The 17,576-nt window shown below is 39.9% G+C and overlaps 1 protein-coding gene across 1 annotated transcript; it reads right to left on the minus strand.

The window, feature by feature from the left end:
- Positions 1 to 711: 711 nt before the first annotated feature.
- Positions 712 to 17,271, minus strand: LOC140242183 (uncharacterized). Its single transcript, XM_072321947.1, has 5 exons — positions 17,183 to 17,271; positions 11,710 to 11,882; positions 10,638 to 10,807; positions 7,973 to 8,158; positions 712 to 3,927 (listed from the first exon to the last, which is right to left on the minus strand). The coding sequence occupies exons 2-5, from the start codon at positions 11,858 to 11,860 to the stop codon at positions 2,884 to 2,886; spliced, it is 1,551 nt and encodes a 516-aa protein (XP_072178048.1). The 5' UTR covers positions 11,861 to 11,882; positions 17,183 to 17,271; the 3' UTR covers positions 712 to 2,883.
- Positions 17,272 to 17,576: the final 305 nt, after the last annotated feature.

Consider the following 17,576-nt stretch of genomic DNA (forward strand, 5'->3'; position numbering starts at 1 on the left):
TTGATAATTTTTGTAAAAACACACAGTCTTTGACTCTCATTATTCCATATTCAGCAACACTTCTGCATTTGTTTCAAAGTTTGTTTCAAATTTGTTTCAAAGTTTGTTTCAAATTTGTTTGTTTCAAAGGCCCGCAAAATCACAAAAAATTCTCTAAATGTAATGTCCGTAACGCTGGAATTGCCCATTTTAACAAATGCTTCTTCCCATACTCTTCTGGTTAGTCTTCATCATGGTTCATACCCCTTCCTCATGACTTTCCAGGACCAGTTTGCAAAACATCCGTCTTTCTTTTCTTTTTTTTTTTGTATTAAAAGCTCCTACATGTAGTAGACTAGAAGCCTGCGAAACAGAACATATATGGTGACTCACTTTGATTTTCTACAGGAAATGAAAAAGTGGAATCCCTGACCTTTGTAACCTTTTTTAGGTACGGCAAAGCATTGTGAACTTGAACAACTTCCATGCATCAAATATTCAGCTCCCTTGGATCAAATATGACCTTTGTCAACTAGTACAAAGAAATCTATTTTTCATTTTTTTTTCCTTCAGATAATGGCTAGGCATGCAACTTGAGGGTTCAAAATGGTTTGGAAAATCACTGTCCACTGCAAAAGATCTTGCGAAAGCTTTGCACAGAATGACTGAGCATACATGAAATATGACAATCCACATACAATAAGTCAGGTATAGGCCTCGACAAAACTGAAAAAAAAAAATGCTCAAGATCAGACACTCTCACAGCCACTAAGTGGACCAAAGTTCATACTATCTACACAGAATTGGAGTATTTCTCCCTCACAATAAATATATTTAAGTTATTTGATTACTCCAATCTCGTAACTTTATGCAAACTCTGGCTAAACCTTACAAGCACATGTCGGATGTACATTGTATGTATCTTTTTTTATCTCATCTGCAATACGAAAATGAAACCTGTTTTCATTTCTTTTATTTGCTTTTGTAGTGGTTTCCTGTCACTATACCAGGACTTCACTAAATATTCACTGGGGGTGGTGAGCTCAAATTGTATAGGTAATACTACAGCGTACATCAACATCCTGGGCAAAACTGAAACTACTGTATTATCATTTACCCAGAAGCACATGACGACGTGGTAGAAAGTTCATTCAACCTTAATCTGGTGTCAGAAATCATTTAATAGGAATCAATAAGCGACCGAAAGTACTCAATTCTTACAACGAAGTGACAAATTGCAATGCAATAATTTTTTTTTTCATTTTTTTTTTATTTTTTATTTTTTTTTTTTTGGGGGGGGGGGGAGCCATTGTTTGCTGTAAGCAGTATTTACGTAGCAATGGCTGCTGATAGCAATGCTTCACAACATGCACAGCATAGAAACTGGCAGGTACATGTACATACAGGCAGTGGACTTCCATCCCACAGCCACTTGTTTTGAGTACACATACTGGGCTGGGCAGGCCCGTAACTAGAATTTTATTGGGGGGGGGGGTAGAATTAGATGAAATGGACCTTTTTCGTTCCAAATTTAGGTTCAGTTCTGTTATTTTACACGGACCGAGCAATACCAAGGGCCTGCTGGGCACCACAAATACTTTCTCATGGGGGGGAATAATAAAGTGTAATTAAAATGTCATCCACATCAAAATCAAAGATACAACGTTCCTATTCGGGAAATGAGACACTAATGATATCTATGATCTGCGATGAGTAGAATTACACAATTTTGTCATGGTCCACAACCAAGGTCTGAATCAACTTTTTTTTCTTTTACGTGTATGTATGATTTTGTTCAGCAATGACATGCTGATTCTGTTGAAATCATTACTTGCATTCGCACTAATTTTATACATGGAATTTGATATCAATCTACATCAAAGGTACTTTTTTTTTTTACAGTTTGAAAAATTTGAGTTCCATCGTCCTTTGTGCTTTTAATCTCTGATATTGTAGAAGTGTGAAGCTAAAAAACAAAAATACAGTTCAAAATAAATGCTAAATGCTTCAATATTTGCAAGCGACAAAAGTGTTAAACTACACCGTCTAGTAGCTGTTTTACGAGAATGGCAATATTTGTTCACAGATCTCTTGATAGTTATAGCATAGTTCTCACAACTATGTGTATGCTGGAGTGCATATTTCACTAATGCAGTTGAATATCCTACGGTTAGTAGCCATCAAAGTTTGACAATTTCTGAAATTGAGCCACCGCAATCTTAAACAGACCGAGTGTCTTTATTAACTCTGTTACTGGAAGTTCCCAGACAGCATACTATCTAAGTAAAAAAAAGAATAAGGCAAATTAAAAGGCACTTGGTTGCTAAGACATTTACATACTCAGCTGATTTTCCATAATTATGAAAAATTACAGGACAACTTCACAAGACTCATCCCTACACCACTTTTACCTTTCTACGAAATGTCTCGAGGACTGGCACAAGGTGAAACTCTGGATCTTACACAGTTGCTGGAAAATGGTGAAAATCATGGGACTACTCGATTAACACTTCCAACAGACGTTATCTAACAACACACATCAGGTAAGGAAGATAAATAAAACACTCAACACACACACACACCACAGATAAAACTCACTTCTATATATACATGGACTTTATGTATTTCTTGATAAATAAAGCAATGCAGGTGTGAGGTAAATGCATAATATTTTTCACATTTCAGAAATGCAATTTTTAATAAAACTTGAATATACTGTCAAATTTGAAAAATTGTGACAAGGTATCAGTATCTAACTTTTTGATACAATTCTAATCTTTAGACTGGACTTCATTGTTTCCCAGTTTGGAGAAAACATTTGAGACATTATGCAGCCATTCATCAGGAAATAATCTAAAACTCAATCTGAAAATACCCAAAGCATGCTGCCAAAAGAGATTGGCCTCATTTCCAGGATATAGTGAGATTGTAGTTCAGTTTTCTCGCCACTTTGCACCAGCCCTCGTAGTCCCTCCTGTTGATGGCAAAGCAGTCCATGAGGGTCAAAGCCTCCAGACTATTCTGGCCGTCTAACACCAGCTGTGAGATGCCCTGGCTCGTGACGGCGTTGCACTCGTGGAGCGTCAAAGACTGCAACTCGCGGAAGCCATGGCTCGCCATGGCCTCTGCAATGATGGAGTTGTTGAAGCTCGCCACGCGTATGACCTCCAGGGTCCGCAGGGAGCAGCATCGTGGGAAGACGTAGCTGAGCATAGCCTCTGTGAGGGTGGTGTTTGTGTTGGTGCACCAGAGAGCCATGTCCTCAAGGTGTTGGAAGGGCCTCTGTGGGCCGGGTGGAGTCTCGTCACCCGAGTGGAAGCATATATCATCCAGCATCATGAACACGAGAAGCCTGCGCAGGTTGGGACACAGGACACCGATGCGCAACAGATCCAGTCCATCGAAGTCCTCCAGTGAGAGCGCCTCGAGCTGAGCGCCCCGCTTCTCGAGGTACTTCCACACCCCGAGCACCGTCAGCTCCCCGGAGCTGGCAAGTTTCAGCTCCCGCAGGTGCTCCAGGCCTGCGAGATCCGAGACTCCTCTGGAGGAGAACCCGCGGGCGAACCTCAGATCCAGTGAGATGAGCTGCGGGCACAGGAACGAGATGAGTTTGAGGTGACTGTCCGACAGGGTGGTGAAATCGCTGCACTCCAGCAGCCTCAGTCCATTCTGGCCTCTCTCCCGGTCCACACAGTCCCTCCCTGGTCCTTCTGACTGCGAGAAGGAGCGGAGGTACTGGGCGGCGTACTCCTCGGTGATTGGCGACTCGGCAATGATGCTTGAGATGAGGTTAGAGTTGTGGAGCTCGCAGAGCTGCGGGTTGCTCCTCAGTAAGGCCCGGATGCCAGTCTCTGTCACCATGGAGGAGTAGAGGTCCAGCTTGCGCAGCTGGAATCTTTGGTGCTGCATGGCCAGGTTGCACAGAATCCCAACATCATTGTCACACACCTGCAAAGATAACACATGATGACATAATATGCAAGGCTCAACATTGGCAGTGGCCTGATGGCCCAAGGCCACTAAGAATTGGTGTTGGGCCATCAAAATTTTAAAAATCTTATCTTTTGCTGATCTTTTTATCAACTGAGATTCAAAATAGATTGCTTTGTTTCTTTTCATTTAGCACCTCTACATTTTTTTCTCCGGGCCACCAACATACACACTGTATACAATCTAATGATTTGATTGGCCTGAATGGGCCACCAGAGAAAAAAAAAAAGTGTTGAGCCCTTATATATGCATACATGTTTTTTTTGTATTCACACATCAAAAATGATTTATCCATCCATAAATATATAGAATGTATAGAGCATATGTCACATAGTGATTCTGTCAAGACAAACAAGTTTATACATTAATTTATTAGACAGTCCAGAGTGTCAGATTGGTGTAAAAATCCACCTTTTAAGCAGAGAAATGGAAAAATGTTGCTCTGCACTATTGGTCTCCAACACTGCAAGTCTTATTCAAAGATAGCTTAACTCGTTGAGGATGGGCTGATTTTGATACAACACCCATTTCCCACAGACACTTGCCCGAGTAAACTCATAGCTCGTCCTCAACTGATTAATCTATGATGTTTGATACAACTGTGAAGGACATACTGCAATGTTAACGCACCAAACGCGGCACCTCAGAAAACTGCCTCCAGGCAACCTACTCAAAAACATTGGTGATCCGTGGTCATGATTTACGGGTCAACGATTTGGAAAGAGATACTAAATGTACCCTCAGCCCTCGTGTCATTACAGCTGTAACCACATGCCAGTTGTCATACATTGAATTTACAGTACACAACTATCCACCAATGCAACTTCTGTTTGTAACCCTAAGACTCTTGGATGCAGAAAATGGGAAATTGTGTAACTTGACAAGAATTTTACATGAAGTGTTTGCTAAAGCTCTACTTTAATAATGATCCATCCATCCTATTCATAGAGCTGCCCCCCCCCCCCCCCCACGGAAAAAAGCAGTAACTGACATTTTTATGGATGTTTACTTTTTTGCAAAAATGAATAGTTTACCCAATGCTCTCCAATGTTAAAGGGTGTGTACAGTTCTGGTCGAGGTGAAGATTTAGCTTTTAACGTTTTGTGAGATATTCAGAAACCACTCTATGAGATGTCAAAGCGCATGCGGTTCTAAGCGGTATCAAAAGTTTATTCGATGAAAATCGGTTTTGAAATGGCTGAGATATCAAAAAACAAGGTGAAACAAAGAGATAGTAATAAAGTTGGGGCATGTCGCCTTTTATTATTAGCACTTTTTTGGATATCTCAGCCATTTGAAAACCAATTTTCATCAAATAAACATTGAATCCTTCTTAAAATTACATGCTCTTTCATATTTCATAAGAGGCTTTTCATTATCTCAGTTAGGAATGTTCAAAACATGAATCCCTACCTCAACCAGTACTGTACAGTCCCTTTAATAGGTCAGTTTTGCAAAAAAAAAAAAAATGAAAGTGACCAAAAATGCAATTTTTCACTTTTGCAAAAAGCAGTAACTGCATCCAGTTGATTCAACTTTGCAAGTTTCCCCACGGAAAAAAGCAGTAACTAACAAAGCCCACGGAAGAAAGCAGTAACTAACACTTTAGTCTAATCATTCAGACTCTGTAGAGTCCTTCCTGTATATTTTTTCCCTAATACCATTTATTTTTTCTACTAATTTTTTTAAAACAATGTAAACAGCAGTTTCTTCCATAATTTAGGGGAGTAGATATAAAAAGATTGTTTCACCAGTAACTTGACTCTGCCCGCAGGGAATCATCATTATGACAAGTTGTAGAAAAAGCTTCTTTCTGGAGACTAGCAAACCTGGCAGACTCGGCGCGCTCAGAGTGCAGAATACGCGTGCAGCTAGCTGCATGCGCATAAATTCTGCAGCCACACTAGCTAAACATTGCATCACATCACAGTCATCACTTGCACAGTATTGCAGGTCTGTTGATCATGCCAGTGCTAACCATGCTGTCACACAGTTTCTGCGGTCCAGGCATGCCTGTAAATCTATCATGAATTGCAGAGGAAAAGTCATGGTAGCCATGGCTTTGGCCAGAACCAGAAAATCTAGGTGAGCTGAAAATATATTGAAGGGAGATGAGCACTAGTATTAATACACTAACGTTAGTCTAACGTTAGATGTAGGCCCTAAAGTTAGGTCTACCAGATCTAACGTTACAGAGTAGATCTAGAGTCTAATCTATTGTTAACTGTTTAGTGTTAGACAAAATGTCAGTAGGCCCTAGGCCTAATCTAACGTAATAGATCTAGGTCTAGCACTAACATTGGGCATAGATCTGTAGTCTAGCTTAAGTGTAACGTCAGAGTTCGACTAGGATCTAAGGCGAAGAGACTTGACTTTATTGTCTAGTCCAGGGTCATGTGTCAGGGGCCAGGCCGGGCACTCCTAAGTTCAATTAGGGTAGGCCTACATGTACCTTATTTTTACACAGAATGCCATTCAATCGACAAGACCTAGTCTAGGTCTAGCGTTAGGTCCTCTTATAGATCTAGACTAACCAGAAAGTAGACGAACTTTATAACCTGGTGGTGGTAACAATTCTCCTCCTATGGTCATGTGACATGTGCAGTTACTGCTTTTTTCCATGGGGAAAACAGCAGACTCCTGGCCGTCTGCAGTTACTGCTTTTTTCCGTGGGGAAACTACCCAGAATCAAGGGTGAGCCACCGCAGTAACTGCATTTTCCTAAATAACATTTAAAAAATAACAGAAACATAATTTTTTCCTAGGTATTGTTAGACAACTAGGTATGGTGCATAATCATACCACAAAATTATTTTTGAATGTTTCTGTGTTTTTAAAGAATCTGCAAAAAACACAAAATCGCATTTATCTCAGCTCAGCAGCTATGCAGTTACTGCTTTCTTCTGTGGGGGGGCAGAGATACTGTCACTTGAAACAGCTTGGCATTTCCCTGATTTAGGCTCCATGAACAATATAAATAGGGATCACATGGAAGGTTACAAGAGACCCGGGGGTCTTGCGTTCACCTGAGTATCGCAAGTTCACCTTCCATGCATTCTTGCAGACTCTTACCTGAGAAAATTGGAAACTTGGGGCGGGGAGCAGCTTTGAGAGCTGGGGGTATGGTGTTCATTTGCATATATTCCATCACACTGGTAAAAATCCCTGCCAAGTACAATGTACTTGGCAAAGTTGGGCTTTGCAGTTTGAAAAATATAAGACTTAAAGCTCTATCACTTCTGATTCGAGAGAAAAGTATTATTGAATATTCCTTAATTTAGGAGGTGAGGAGGGGAGCATGGTGCCCATTCGAACACATCGAGATCCTATCCCCCTTGGAATGCTACTTGCCAAGTTTAGTGGAAATCCATTGTGTTGTTTTCAAGAAGAAGATGAAAATGTACAATTTAGGCCTGCATTTGGATCCCTCCCCCCTTGGGCACCCCTAGATCTGCAATGAACAAACTTGGAACTACAGCCATCAATGTATGGTATTAACTTCGCTTTATCACTCCTGGTTCTAGAGAAGAAGATTTGTAAATATTCCCTTTTTTTAGGGGGTGGGGTGGGTCCCCTAGGGCCCCAAAGGAAGCATAGTGCCCAGTTGAACAAATTGAGATCCCAACCCCCTAGGCATGCTACCTGCCAAGTTAAATTAAAATTCATCAAGGGGTTTTCAAGAATATGAACATGTACAATTTAAGTCCCCATTTGGACCTTAATTTCAGGGGGTTTGGGCCATCTGGGGCCCCCAGGTGGGGCATGATGCCCATTTGTACAAATTGCGATCCTATACCCCTGGAGATGCTGCCTGCCAAGTGTGGTGAAAATTGGTAGTGGGGCTTTCAAGAAGAAGATGAAAATGTAAAAAGTTTATGTACGACACACCGGACACTGGACACCGCACAAAGAGCGATCGCAATAGCTTACTTGAGCCTTCGGCTCAGGTGAGCTAACAAAAACCATATTCACTACCGTATCTCAGGCAGCCACTGCTACAAACCTGACAGTGCTGAAGGCTTAACTCTTGCAGGTCACTACATAGACGAAAGAGGGCCTGGACAGCCAGACTACTGATCTTTGTCTTGGAGAAATCCAGCTTGACAGCAAAGGGCAGGTTGTTCGCTAGGACCTCCAAAGCTGACGTCGTCACGCGACGGCACCCACGCAGGTTCAGGGACTTGATTTTCTGTGACAGGCAAGCAAAATGTTGCATTTCAGCATTGTCTGGTTGGAGAAAATGCCATTCCAAAAGGATGTTCATGCTACAAGTAGATAGTGTCAAAAGAGAATGTGTTTTTAATGGCACCTTGCATTCTAGCAGACCACGTATTTCTTTTGTTGATATCTCTAAATCCTGAATGATTCTTTAGATGTACCGGGCTATTCAGCACTCTTTTTCTTTTCTTTTTTTTTCTGTGGGATTGGAGTTCAGGGTAAATCACATACCATAAGTTGTGGTATTTTCAAATGTAACAACAAAGGCATCCACTATCTGTGTAACAAATGGATGAAAGTTCTTCCTTGGAAATAACCATCTGTGTGTAAACAAGTGGCTCACTTTCTGAAAATACACTTACACTTACACTAACTTTACACTTACCAGTACATAATTATTCTTTATATAGTAGCATAGGTCCCATCATATTTCTTTAGCATTCATTCTCAGATTCCAACTTTCATAGATCAACCACTATGTTCTATATGTTTGCAATATTCTGTGTATGTCTCCTAGCTGGATATCATGTATTTCATTTTGTAATATTATGCCTCCTAGCTGGGTATCATGTATAATTTAATATTGTTATATTTGATGTATTTTTTCATTGAGAAATATGAACATAAATTGCATAGCTGCCAACATTTCAAGATGAAATATCTTACTCGTGGATTGCAAAAATCTTATTTTATATGCAAACTGAAGTTAAAAATCTTACTTTCAGTCAAATCTTCAGAAAATACACATGAAAGGTATATCTAAATATTTTTTTAAAATCTTATTTCTCTGAAAGAAAATCTTAATTTGCTGTTTTCAATGTAAAAAATCTTACTGAATCTGATAAAATCTTATTAGTTGGTAAGTATGAAATTGAAATTGAAATTGAAAATTGAATTGAAATGATTATTCTTCAATTCTGAGACAGATGAATCTTTACAGTATTTTGATGTGGCAGCAAATAATGCTTCATTAAATAGCAGCAGCATGCGTATCTCATTCACATTAACTTTTTTTTTGTAAAAATGAGCATGTATTATCTCTTGACAAAACAGTGGTATACATATTGCTCAAGCTCTGTGAAGCTAATGGCTCCTTGTAGTAAATGACATCTCTTGCTACCGATACTGCTTCAATGTACTTTACTTTGAGGGAAAAGTAACACCTCAGTAAACTCTATAGTGAAGAAAAATATAGTGAAAGGGAAACAGGCAGTGCTTGCTATTCATTCATTAAATCCATTGATTATACTCAATGAATGATAGACCTCTCTCACACCTTGTGTGCAACATCAATTTCCTCTTCATAAGTATGCGTGTGAAATTTGTGCGCATTAGACTCATTTGAGTATCAAGGGTTAAACAGATATTTCCAAGGGTAGTTTAAAAGTGACAGCATAGTGAGAATTCTGGATATGATACCTTATTTTATGTTTGCAGTAGATAAAAAGGGGAGCTGGGATTAAAGTCACAATGATGTCACATCAGTTACTTAACCCATTGAGGAGGATGAATCCCAAGTATACTCAGGCAAGTGGCTTTGGGAAATGGGTGTTGTAGAAAAATCAGCCCGTTCATAAAAGAAACCCAAACCCAAAGAGAAATGTGGATTGAGTGAAAGTAGCAACATTAGTAAAACACATCAGTGAAAGTTTGAGAAAAATCGGACAATCGATGCAAAAGTTGTGATTTTTTTGTTGGTGTTGAAACCACTGGATGAGGAGACTACTAGAAGTTATGATGTCATGTGTGGACAACATTATAAAGAAAATACATTGTATAAAGGGAATTCCACAAAATTCACTTTTCTAGCATAATGAAAGAGCACTTGACTAACCGCTTTCAAAAGCAGGGGGAATAGTTGCCACCCTTAATGTGGGGGCGCTGTGGCATAGTGGATAAGACTCCCGACTCCCGATCGCAGGACCCGAGTTCAAATCCCGCCCAGCGCTTACGTCCTTGGACAAAATGTTTTACCCACCATGTCCCTCTCGACCCAGGTTTATAAATGGGTACCTGGCAACGCTGGGGTAATAATAATGGCAGGGCCCTCTGGTAGAGCAGTGGTAACACTGAAGAGGCCACCCTGGGTAAATAAGACCTTATTATTATTATTATTATTAACATATGTCAGTATCAAGTTGATGGTATGTGTAATTTCCATGAAAAAGGAATCTTTGTGGAATTCCCTTTCTACTTTCTTTATATTGTTGTCCGCACATGATGACATAAACTCTAGTAGTCTCTTCATCCAGCGGTTCCATTACCAAAACTTTAAAAATTCATAACTTTTGCATCGACTGCCCGATTTTCCTCAAACTTTCACTTTGATGTGTTCTACTACTGTTGCTGCTTCCACTCAATCTACATTTCTCTTTGGGTTTGGGTTTCCTTTAAGTTTCCTTCAACAGGTTAAAAGAATCTCATTCGTTTGATCACAAGAAGGAACACACCTTGCACCTGGATGCAATCATGTACACAATTTCATCTGTCACAAGCTTGGTGCATTCACTGAAGTCCAGGTGCTGAAGGGCGCCCCCATTGATGAGGAGGTGAAGAGCCGGTCGAGTGAGCTTGCGCTTGTCGATCAGTCTGGCAAGTAAAGCGTGGGCCAAAGATGGGCCTGTGGAGAGAAAATGGGAAGATTATCTTGTACCATGTGGAGAGACAAATGCAACAGACTTCCAAGCTCTAATTGAAGTTTGAAAAGGACCTAGTAATATGAGAGAAAAGTATGCCTATACCATGAACTGTTTTGGATGAATGATTGCACAAGTCCCATCTATTCTGGATTGGGTGGGTCATCACAAACAACTACTAATACTATTTTTTTTAACCATGCACATCAAATCATACTGCACAGCATTTCTCCTATTTTGCATTTTCTTCACAAAATTATGTAAGTAATTAATGAGTCAAATGTTGGTGGAATTTTCATCACAGTGATTGGTGTGATAATTGTTTGTAAAGTGCTTAGCGCACATTGATCGGATGGATAGTTACTGTGGGAAATTAAACCATTATTATTATTATTATTATTATTATTATTATTATTATTACTATTATCATTATTTTTGTCATTATTATCATTATTATCATTATGTTGATGGTCAGGGGAAAAAATTGTAAAGTTATGGGAAGGAGGTTACAGGAGCCAGAGATGAAAGTCTGGCATTATCACTGTGATTTTCTCCTAAATGTAACACTGGAATGAATAACGTAGTACACCTTTTCTTCCTTTCCTTCTTGACCCTCCCCCCCCCCCTCCCCCCAACCTCTCCTTAATTAATAAGTTCATGCAAATGCAAACAGGAGATGACATTGAGAGAGATTTCCTCAGTGCTGGATGACTTTCACAATTTTTGAATCACCACCAACTTCAATGGAAAAAACTGTTTTACAGCACATCTTCATAATTTCTAACATCAATCGGAGCAATGAATTGCAAACTCAAGATGAAGTGTGACAATAATGGATAAAAGACTGGTATCAAGTGGACAGAGAAGTTCCAGACATGGCACTTACTGGGTAGGTCGTCAAATGGTCCTAGCATGAGTCTATATCGGCCCTTGTCCAGGATGTTCTTCTCATAGTCCCTGGTCCAGAAGTCAATGTTGGCCGTGATGTGGTTGATACACAGCTGGCTTAAGTAATCGATGGTAGTACACTTTGGCATGGTGGCACTCCCCTCAGTTTTTCTGTCAAAATGACGAAAAAAAAAATCATATATGAACAACATAAATATATAGATATATAGATAGAAAGATAGATAGATAGATAGATATGTCGTCTTTATCACTTCAGTCAATTTTCATTACAACGTATTTCTTATTCCAAGGTTCCTCGATTATATTTTTCTCAATTTACTTTGTTTTGACTATGCAACCTTATTCTCTGTTACCAAAGAAAGTGAAATGTTTATGTTCTTTTCGAAAAATGAAATAAAGCATGAATTGAACTGAATAGATAGATAGATAGATAGATATATAGATATAAAAAGGGGAACATTACTGAATGTCATGACGCCATGTTGAGTGATGCATTACTGAAAAGTTCCAATCATGCCAGTATTACGTCAGGGAAATAATAGTATTAATACTACAGCATTTCAGTCTCACCACAGAACCAGTGATACAAATTCTTGATTCTTGATAAACAATTAGGAATCAGTACACCATTGCCAGCTCTATCATGTAATAATGAATCATACCTAGCTAAGTTTTTTTCTTAGTTGTTGCTACTAGCTAAGTTTTTTTCTTAGTTGTGGCTGAAACTTAAACTCTCAAGATATTTACCCAAGCCGATGAAAATCAGCAGGGGGTTATGTAAAGGGTTCCGTATGTTTGTTTGTTTACCAGTTTACAAAATAACAAGAGAACAGGTAAACGGATTTGCACAAAATGTTCAGGGAATGTTAAGATAATGACAGGAAAGAATCAATTAGATTTTGGTAATAATCAGTTGACCCTTGCAAATTCTGTGTGACCTTGAAGTTTTGACCCCATGGTATAGTGACCATTCCAAACATTTCCAGTTTCTTACTTTGTGATTTTCCGCTACCATACAAAAACATAACTCCCAAACGATCCGACTTTGCTGCTGAAATGTTCCTAAGAATTACGAAATTTACGTTTATTTGAGGGACTATGTCCTTCTGGATTTATGAAAGTTTGCTCTCCGTCATCACAAACTGGCCCGTATTTGGTGATTTTTCAAATTAATATTGATTCTTTTTTTCGTTGGAGGAGCATTCCTCAATCATGGAAAAATTTTGCTCGGTCCCAGTCACACTGCACGATATGCGCAATCAATGTCAATGCGTGTTCAAGGCCGCTGAAAATGCATCGCGCTCTTCCCTGTTGGCGCAAAATTGCATCGGGGACGTTGCGGCGCTCTTTGTGTGACCGAATACTGGTGCAGTAGACATTTGCATTCAACCCTTGCATTGAATAATTGCCGTAGGGGTAATTGCCCAGGGGGTACGTAAATTTTGTTTTTCTTTTGCGCTTTTGTGGATACCATCAAAGATTGTACACTCATACGACCTTTGATACCATCACACTCTCGGCTTGCTATAAGCAAAATATCCCGTAAGAAAACAGCGTATTTCTAGCGCTTTTTCGGCGACCCGTAGACCCTACTCTTGAAACTGGACTTCATTCGCGCGCACTTGGAAAAGTTCCGATTCTGCACTTTTGACGGTGGAATTTGGGTTTTTCGATGGATTTTTGGAGGAGACTAAGGACTTTCCTGTTGTGAATGAGTGTTCCAGTATGTGGAATGATGTGATTCGCATGTGATGTGACTATAAAACCAAAGATCACACACTGAAGTGTACGATCTTTGGTAGAACTCACTGGCTGGTGATAAGTGATACTGGTAAGTGACCGAATTCTGGTAGGTGACCGAATGCACAGTATGCTTACCCTGACTCTGTAGCGCTGCTAAGGCGTGGGTCTGCCGCCTTTGACAGCCCCTCTAGTTGTCACTGTCGTGCATGATCACAGAGAAGCATGACCATACATTGTATTCTTTTACTTCTTTTCAATCATGACATCATAACAGCATGAGATATCTTGAAAGTGTCCACTGAAATATGAACAAGAGAATATGGGACCACCACATTTACCCACGAGCATGCAGCCACACTGACATTGTGTAGACATAGATGATTCCAGGCTGCTGGACACACAAAGAGGATTCAAGATAATAGAAGTTTGGACAATTCTACTCACAGCATCCTATAAGATCTAATCTAAAAGACAGTTTTGTTTCACACATGACAGGCACATGAAAGTAAGAAGAAGATGAAAATACACAATTCAGGCCCCCATTTGGACCCCCCCCCCCTCCCCCCCGCACCAAGAGGGGCACCCCTAACTCTGCCATGAACAAACTTGAAACTACAGTCATTAATGTACTAACTCATAGTTATTAACTTAGCTCTATCACTTCTGGTTCTAGAGAAGAAGATTTTTAACTGCCCCCCCCCCCCCCCAGGTGGGACATAGTGCCCATTTTAAGAAATTGAGATCCTTATTTCCTAGGGATGCTACCTGCCAAGTTTGGTGAAAATTCATCATGAGGTTTTTAAGAAGAAGATGAAAATGTAAAAAGTTAACGCATGACGGTGCCAGACGAGGAAAGATTGCAATAGCTCACTTGAGCCCTCGGCTCAGGTGAGCTAAAAATACCTCACTGTGGACTGGACAAAGGAGATTGGTGAAAAGAATTCTCTGCATACATTTGATCAATGTTTCTCCAGTTAGATTGCCAACATTACTATTCTGTTCACAGCCTATATTATGGTACCTCATACCAAATTAACTTACACAGTCTAGAGGTTTGCTCCATATAGATGTGATTTACCTGTTATTCCCTAGGTGTCTGAAAATGTGTCAAAGTTTGATAAAGTTAGAAATATTTTTTGCTCCCATTTACAGAGTAGGGATGTTAAGACGTCATCCACCTACATTGTATAAAAGACCAGGTAAAAAAAAGAAAGAAAGAAATAAAGTATGAGTTTCTTGTCCCTGCCAACATTTTGTTATTTTGCTGCTGCATCAAAAAAGTTCGTGTTTTTTTTTTTAATGACAAAAAGATAAAATTTTACACATGCACAGCCTAAACATCATACGGTACTTAAAAATGAATGGAAGTTAGACTACCTGAAAAGCGTTGTGCAGTGGATTGGCCAATTTTAAATCCATCACATCGATTGTATCCCAGAAAGACACACACACACAAAAAAAAGAAAAAGTGCCCCTATCCTACTTTTCTTTTTAAAGCAAGGACAAGAAACTAATACTTTTCAAATAGATTGGTTGAAACCATTTACCAGTAATGTGACATAGCTTTCCAGTGAAGTCATCAAAAGAGCTAAAAATTAATGTCCAATGATTATTGAAACTTGAAAGTTGAAAGAAGTTGGTTGAGAAATGAATACGGTGTGTGCGCGTGCGTCAGCCTCTGTCCATCTGTCTGCGTGTGTGACTGTGGGCACTCTGAGAACTGCATACTGTATATGCCGAATATTTCGCGAGGTTTTTATTTTCGTGAATTTCGCGAGTCAGCTACTATTCGCGAGATTAAAAACACGCGAAAATATTGACTCTGATAACGATATGAATGCGACGTACGCATACACAATTCTCTGTTCAGTACAGGACTCCACGATCGCGAATTTAACCACTCGCGAAATCGTCGGGAAGTCTCGATTCGTGAAAATTTAGACTCGCGAAATTTATGGCATATACAGTACTACTACTATCTCGACAGACTTCATTCGACTTGCCATATCTATTTGTATAGATTTTAACCGCAAGTTACCTGAAAGACATGTTACATATCATATGGCTCACAACTTCACTTTCAGATTGAACAGGCAGTGTACGTCATAATCGCTTGAGCAGAGTAGTTTTGAGCAATGACACGAAAGTTGACATTAATATCGACGTTTCCTGATGACCACTTTGGTTCAAATGTAAGTGAGTGCTTGGAAATAAGCTATTAAAATTATTTGCTGTGACTTTGGTGCAATTTGGTTCAGTTATATTCGAGTTATCTACATGGATACAAAAGGGCATTAGTGCCAAGGATGTAAAAATTCTTGCATCATATTCTACCTCCTTGGGGGATTCTACATGGCTGATTTCTTTGTTTCTTTTCAACCTCATTGTGGCAGTATGGTTGGCATCTTTGCTCACAGATGCAAAAACAGAATCTGTAGATGAGGATTATGCAAGGCCTGTTATGACAAGTTTGCTCTGCTTTCGTTTTGTTGCATGTGTGTGTTTACATGTATTTTTCGTTTTTTTTTTTCGATTTTTTTGTTTCATTGTTTTGTTTTTCACTTTTTCAAGGGGCCTAATAAGCAGGCCAATACCTGAGCCATTACATCACATTGATTTGTATTGTAAGGCCATCAAAAATAAGTAAGTAAAACAAGAAAGTGCCACTTAAATTAGTTTCTGATCCAGATTTTCTTAGAGAGGCGATGCATGACGTCCTTACTATTTTTGTGATCTCTGCAGCATCTAGCGCAAGGCATTGGAGTCTGTGTCAGCTAAGCTAGAGTCTGTACAATGTAAGAGACCTGCTGCTCGCTTTGCGCTGAACAGGTACCAAGCATGATGAGCAGTGGTACCGATACACATCAAGTGCCAGCCAGATTATCCTTATAATCAAGATCCTTGGCTTGTCTGGCAGTCTCTGGAGCACCACAGAAGATCTCACAGCTCTCCATGCTCTTTACTAGACCTTGCCCACTACCCAATAATCAAAGTTCCCACTACCCCCTACCCCCTTGCCATGCTTGCCGACGACGCTCTCGTTTATAGCAAACAGTTCCAGTTTGTCACTTGCAGAACACAGGACATAGGGGGGTCATCTTTCCTACCAAGGACCATATTAAAAGGACTGGACCGGAACAGCATTCAAAAGGAAATAGTTGCTGCGTTGCTGCTGCAACCCTTCACACATTTGATATGTCAAGGGTCAGCAAATAATCAACCATCAATCATTCATTGTTATGTGTGGACATCTAAAAAAAAAAAAAAAAAAAAAAATGTTCAGTGTATATTAGCACTATATAGCAGATCAGTACGAGTAGGTCAACATACCCCACATGTCTATATCCCTAGTGCAATGATAATCAACATATTGATTGTGGGCATCTTCGGCAAGACAAGACAAGCCTCCTGGCTCAACCGGGACATACACCAAGCAAGCCGGGCCGGGTACCCCGTACCCAACGCCAGCGGAACAAAAACAAGAACTATCCCCAGGCTGGCGGATTGGGCGTTGCTTGTGCAATACCACACAGACGCAGTCTGCGGAGGGAGCAGGGGCAGCGCCACACGACCATGCCAGTTTAGGCCACTGTGATCCTACTACAGGAAACGTGTTATCAATCGTGTCCTTTCCATTTCGACCAGTATTTGTTTGTTACAGTGCGTAGCAGACGTGTGAACAAAGATCATAATATGTGATCTCTCACCTTGCTTTTGGAGTTTCAGATTCCCTGTTTTTTCACTAGCAGGTGTACATCAGGGCGGTAGATCCATCTACTGCCAAGTAACCCTGTAATCAGCTGTTCACGTAAGATCACCTGTGCTTGCATATGCGTTGTGTTTACATTACAGTCGGTATCACAGTTGTCCAGTGTTAATATTCATACGCCCGTCCTGCTTTTATACTATCAAAAGACTAAAAGTCAGTTATTTTTATCATGCATTGCTGTTTGCAAGGTAATCATCTCAATGTCCGCTTACTATGACTTACCGGCAATTAACCTTCATTCTTTTTCTCTTTTAGTTAAGAACTATATTTCATACAGTCCTGCGTGTTACTAGTAATCCACTGTGCGTGTGGTACCATTCTGTAGTAGGATG

The sequence above is a fragment of the Diadema setosum genome, chromosome 18 (genome assembly GCF_964275005.1).
Source record: "Diadema setosum chromosome 18, eeDiaSeto1, whole genome shotgun sequence".
Classification (NCBI taxonomy): domain Eukaryota; kingdom Metazoa; phylum Echinodermata; class Echinoidea; order Diadematoida; family Diadematidae; genus Diadema; species Diadema setosum.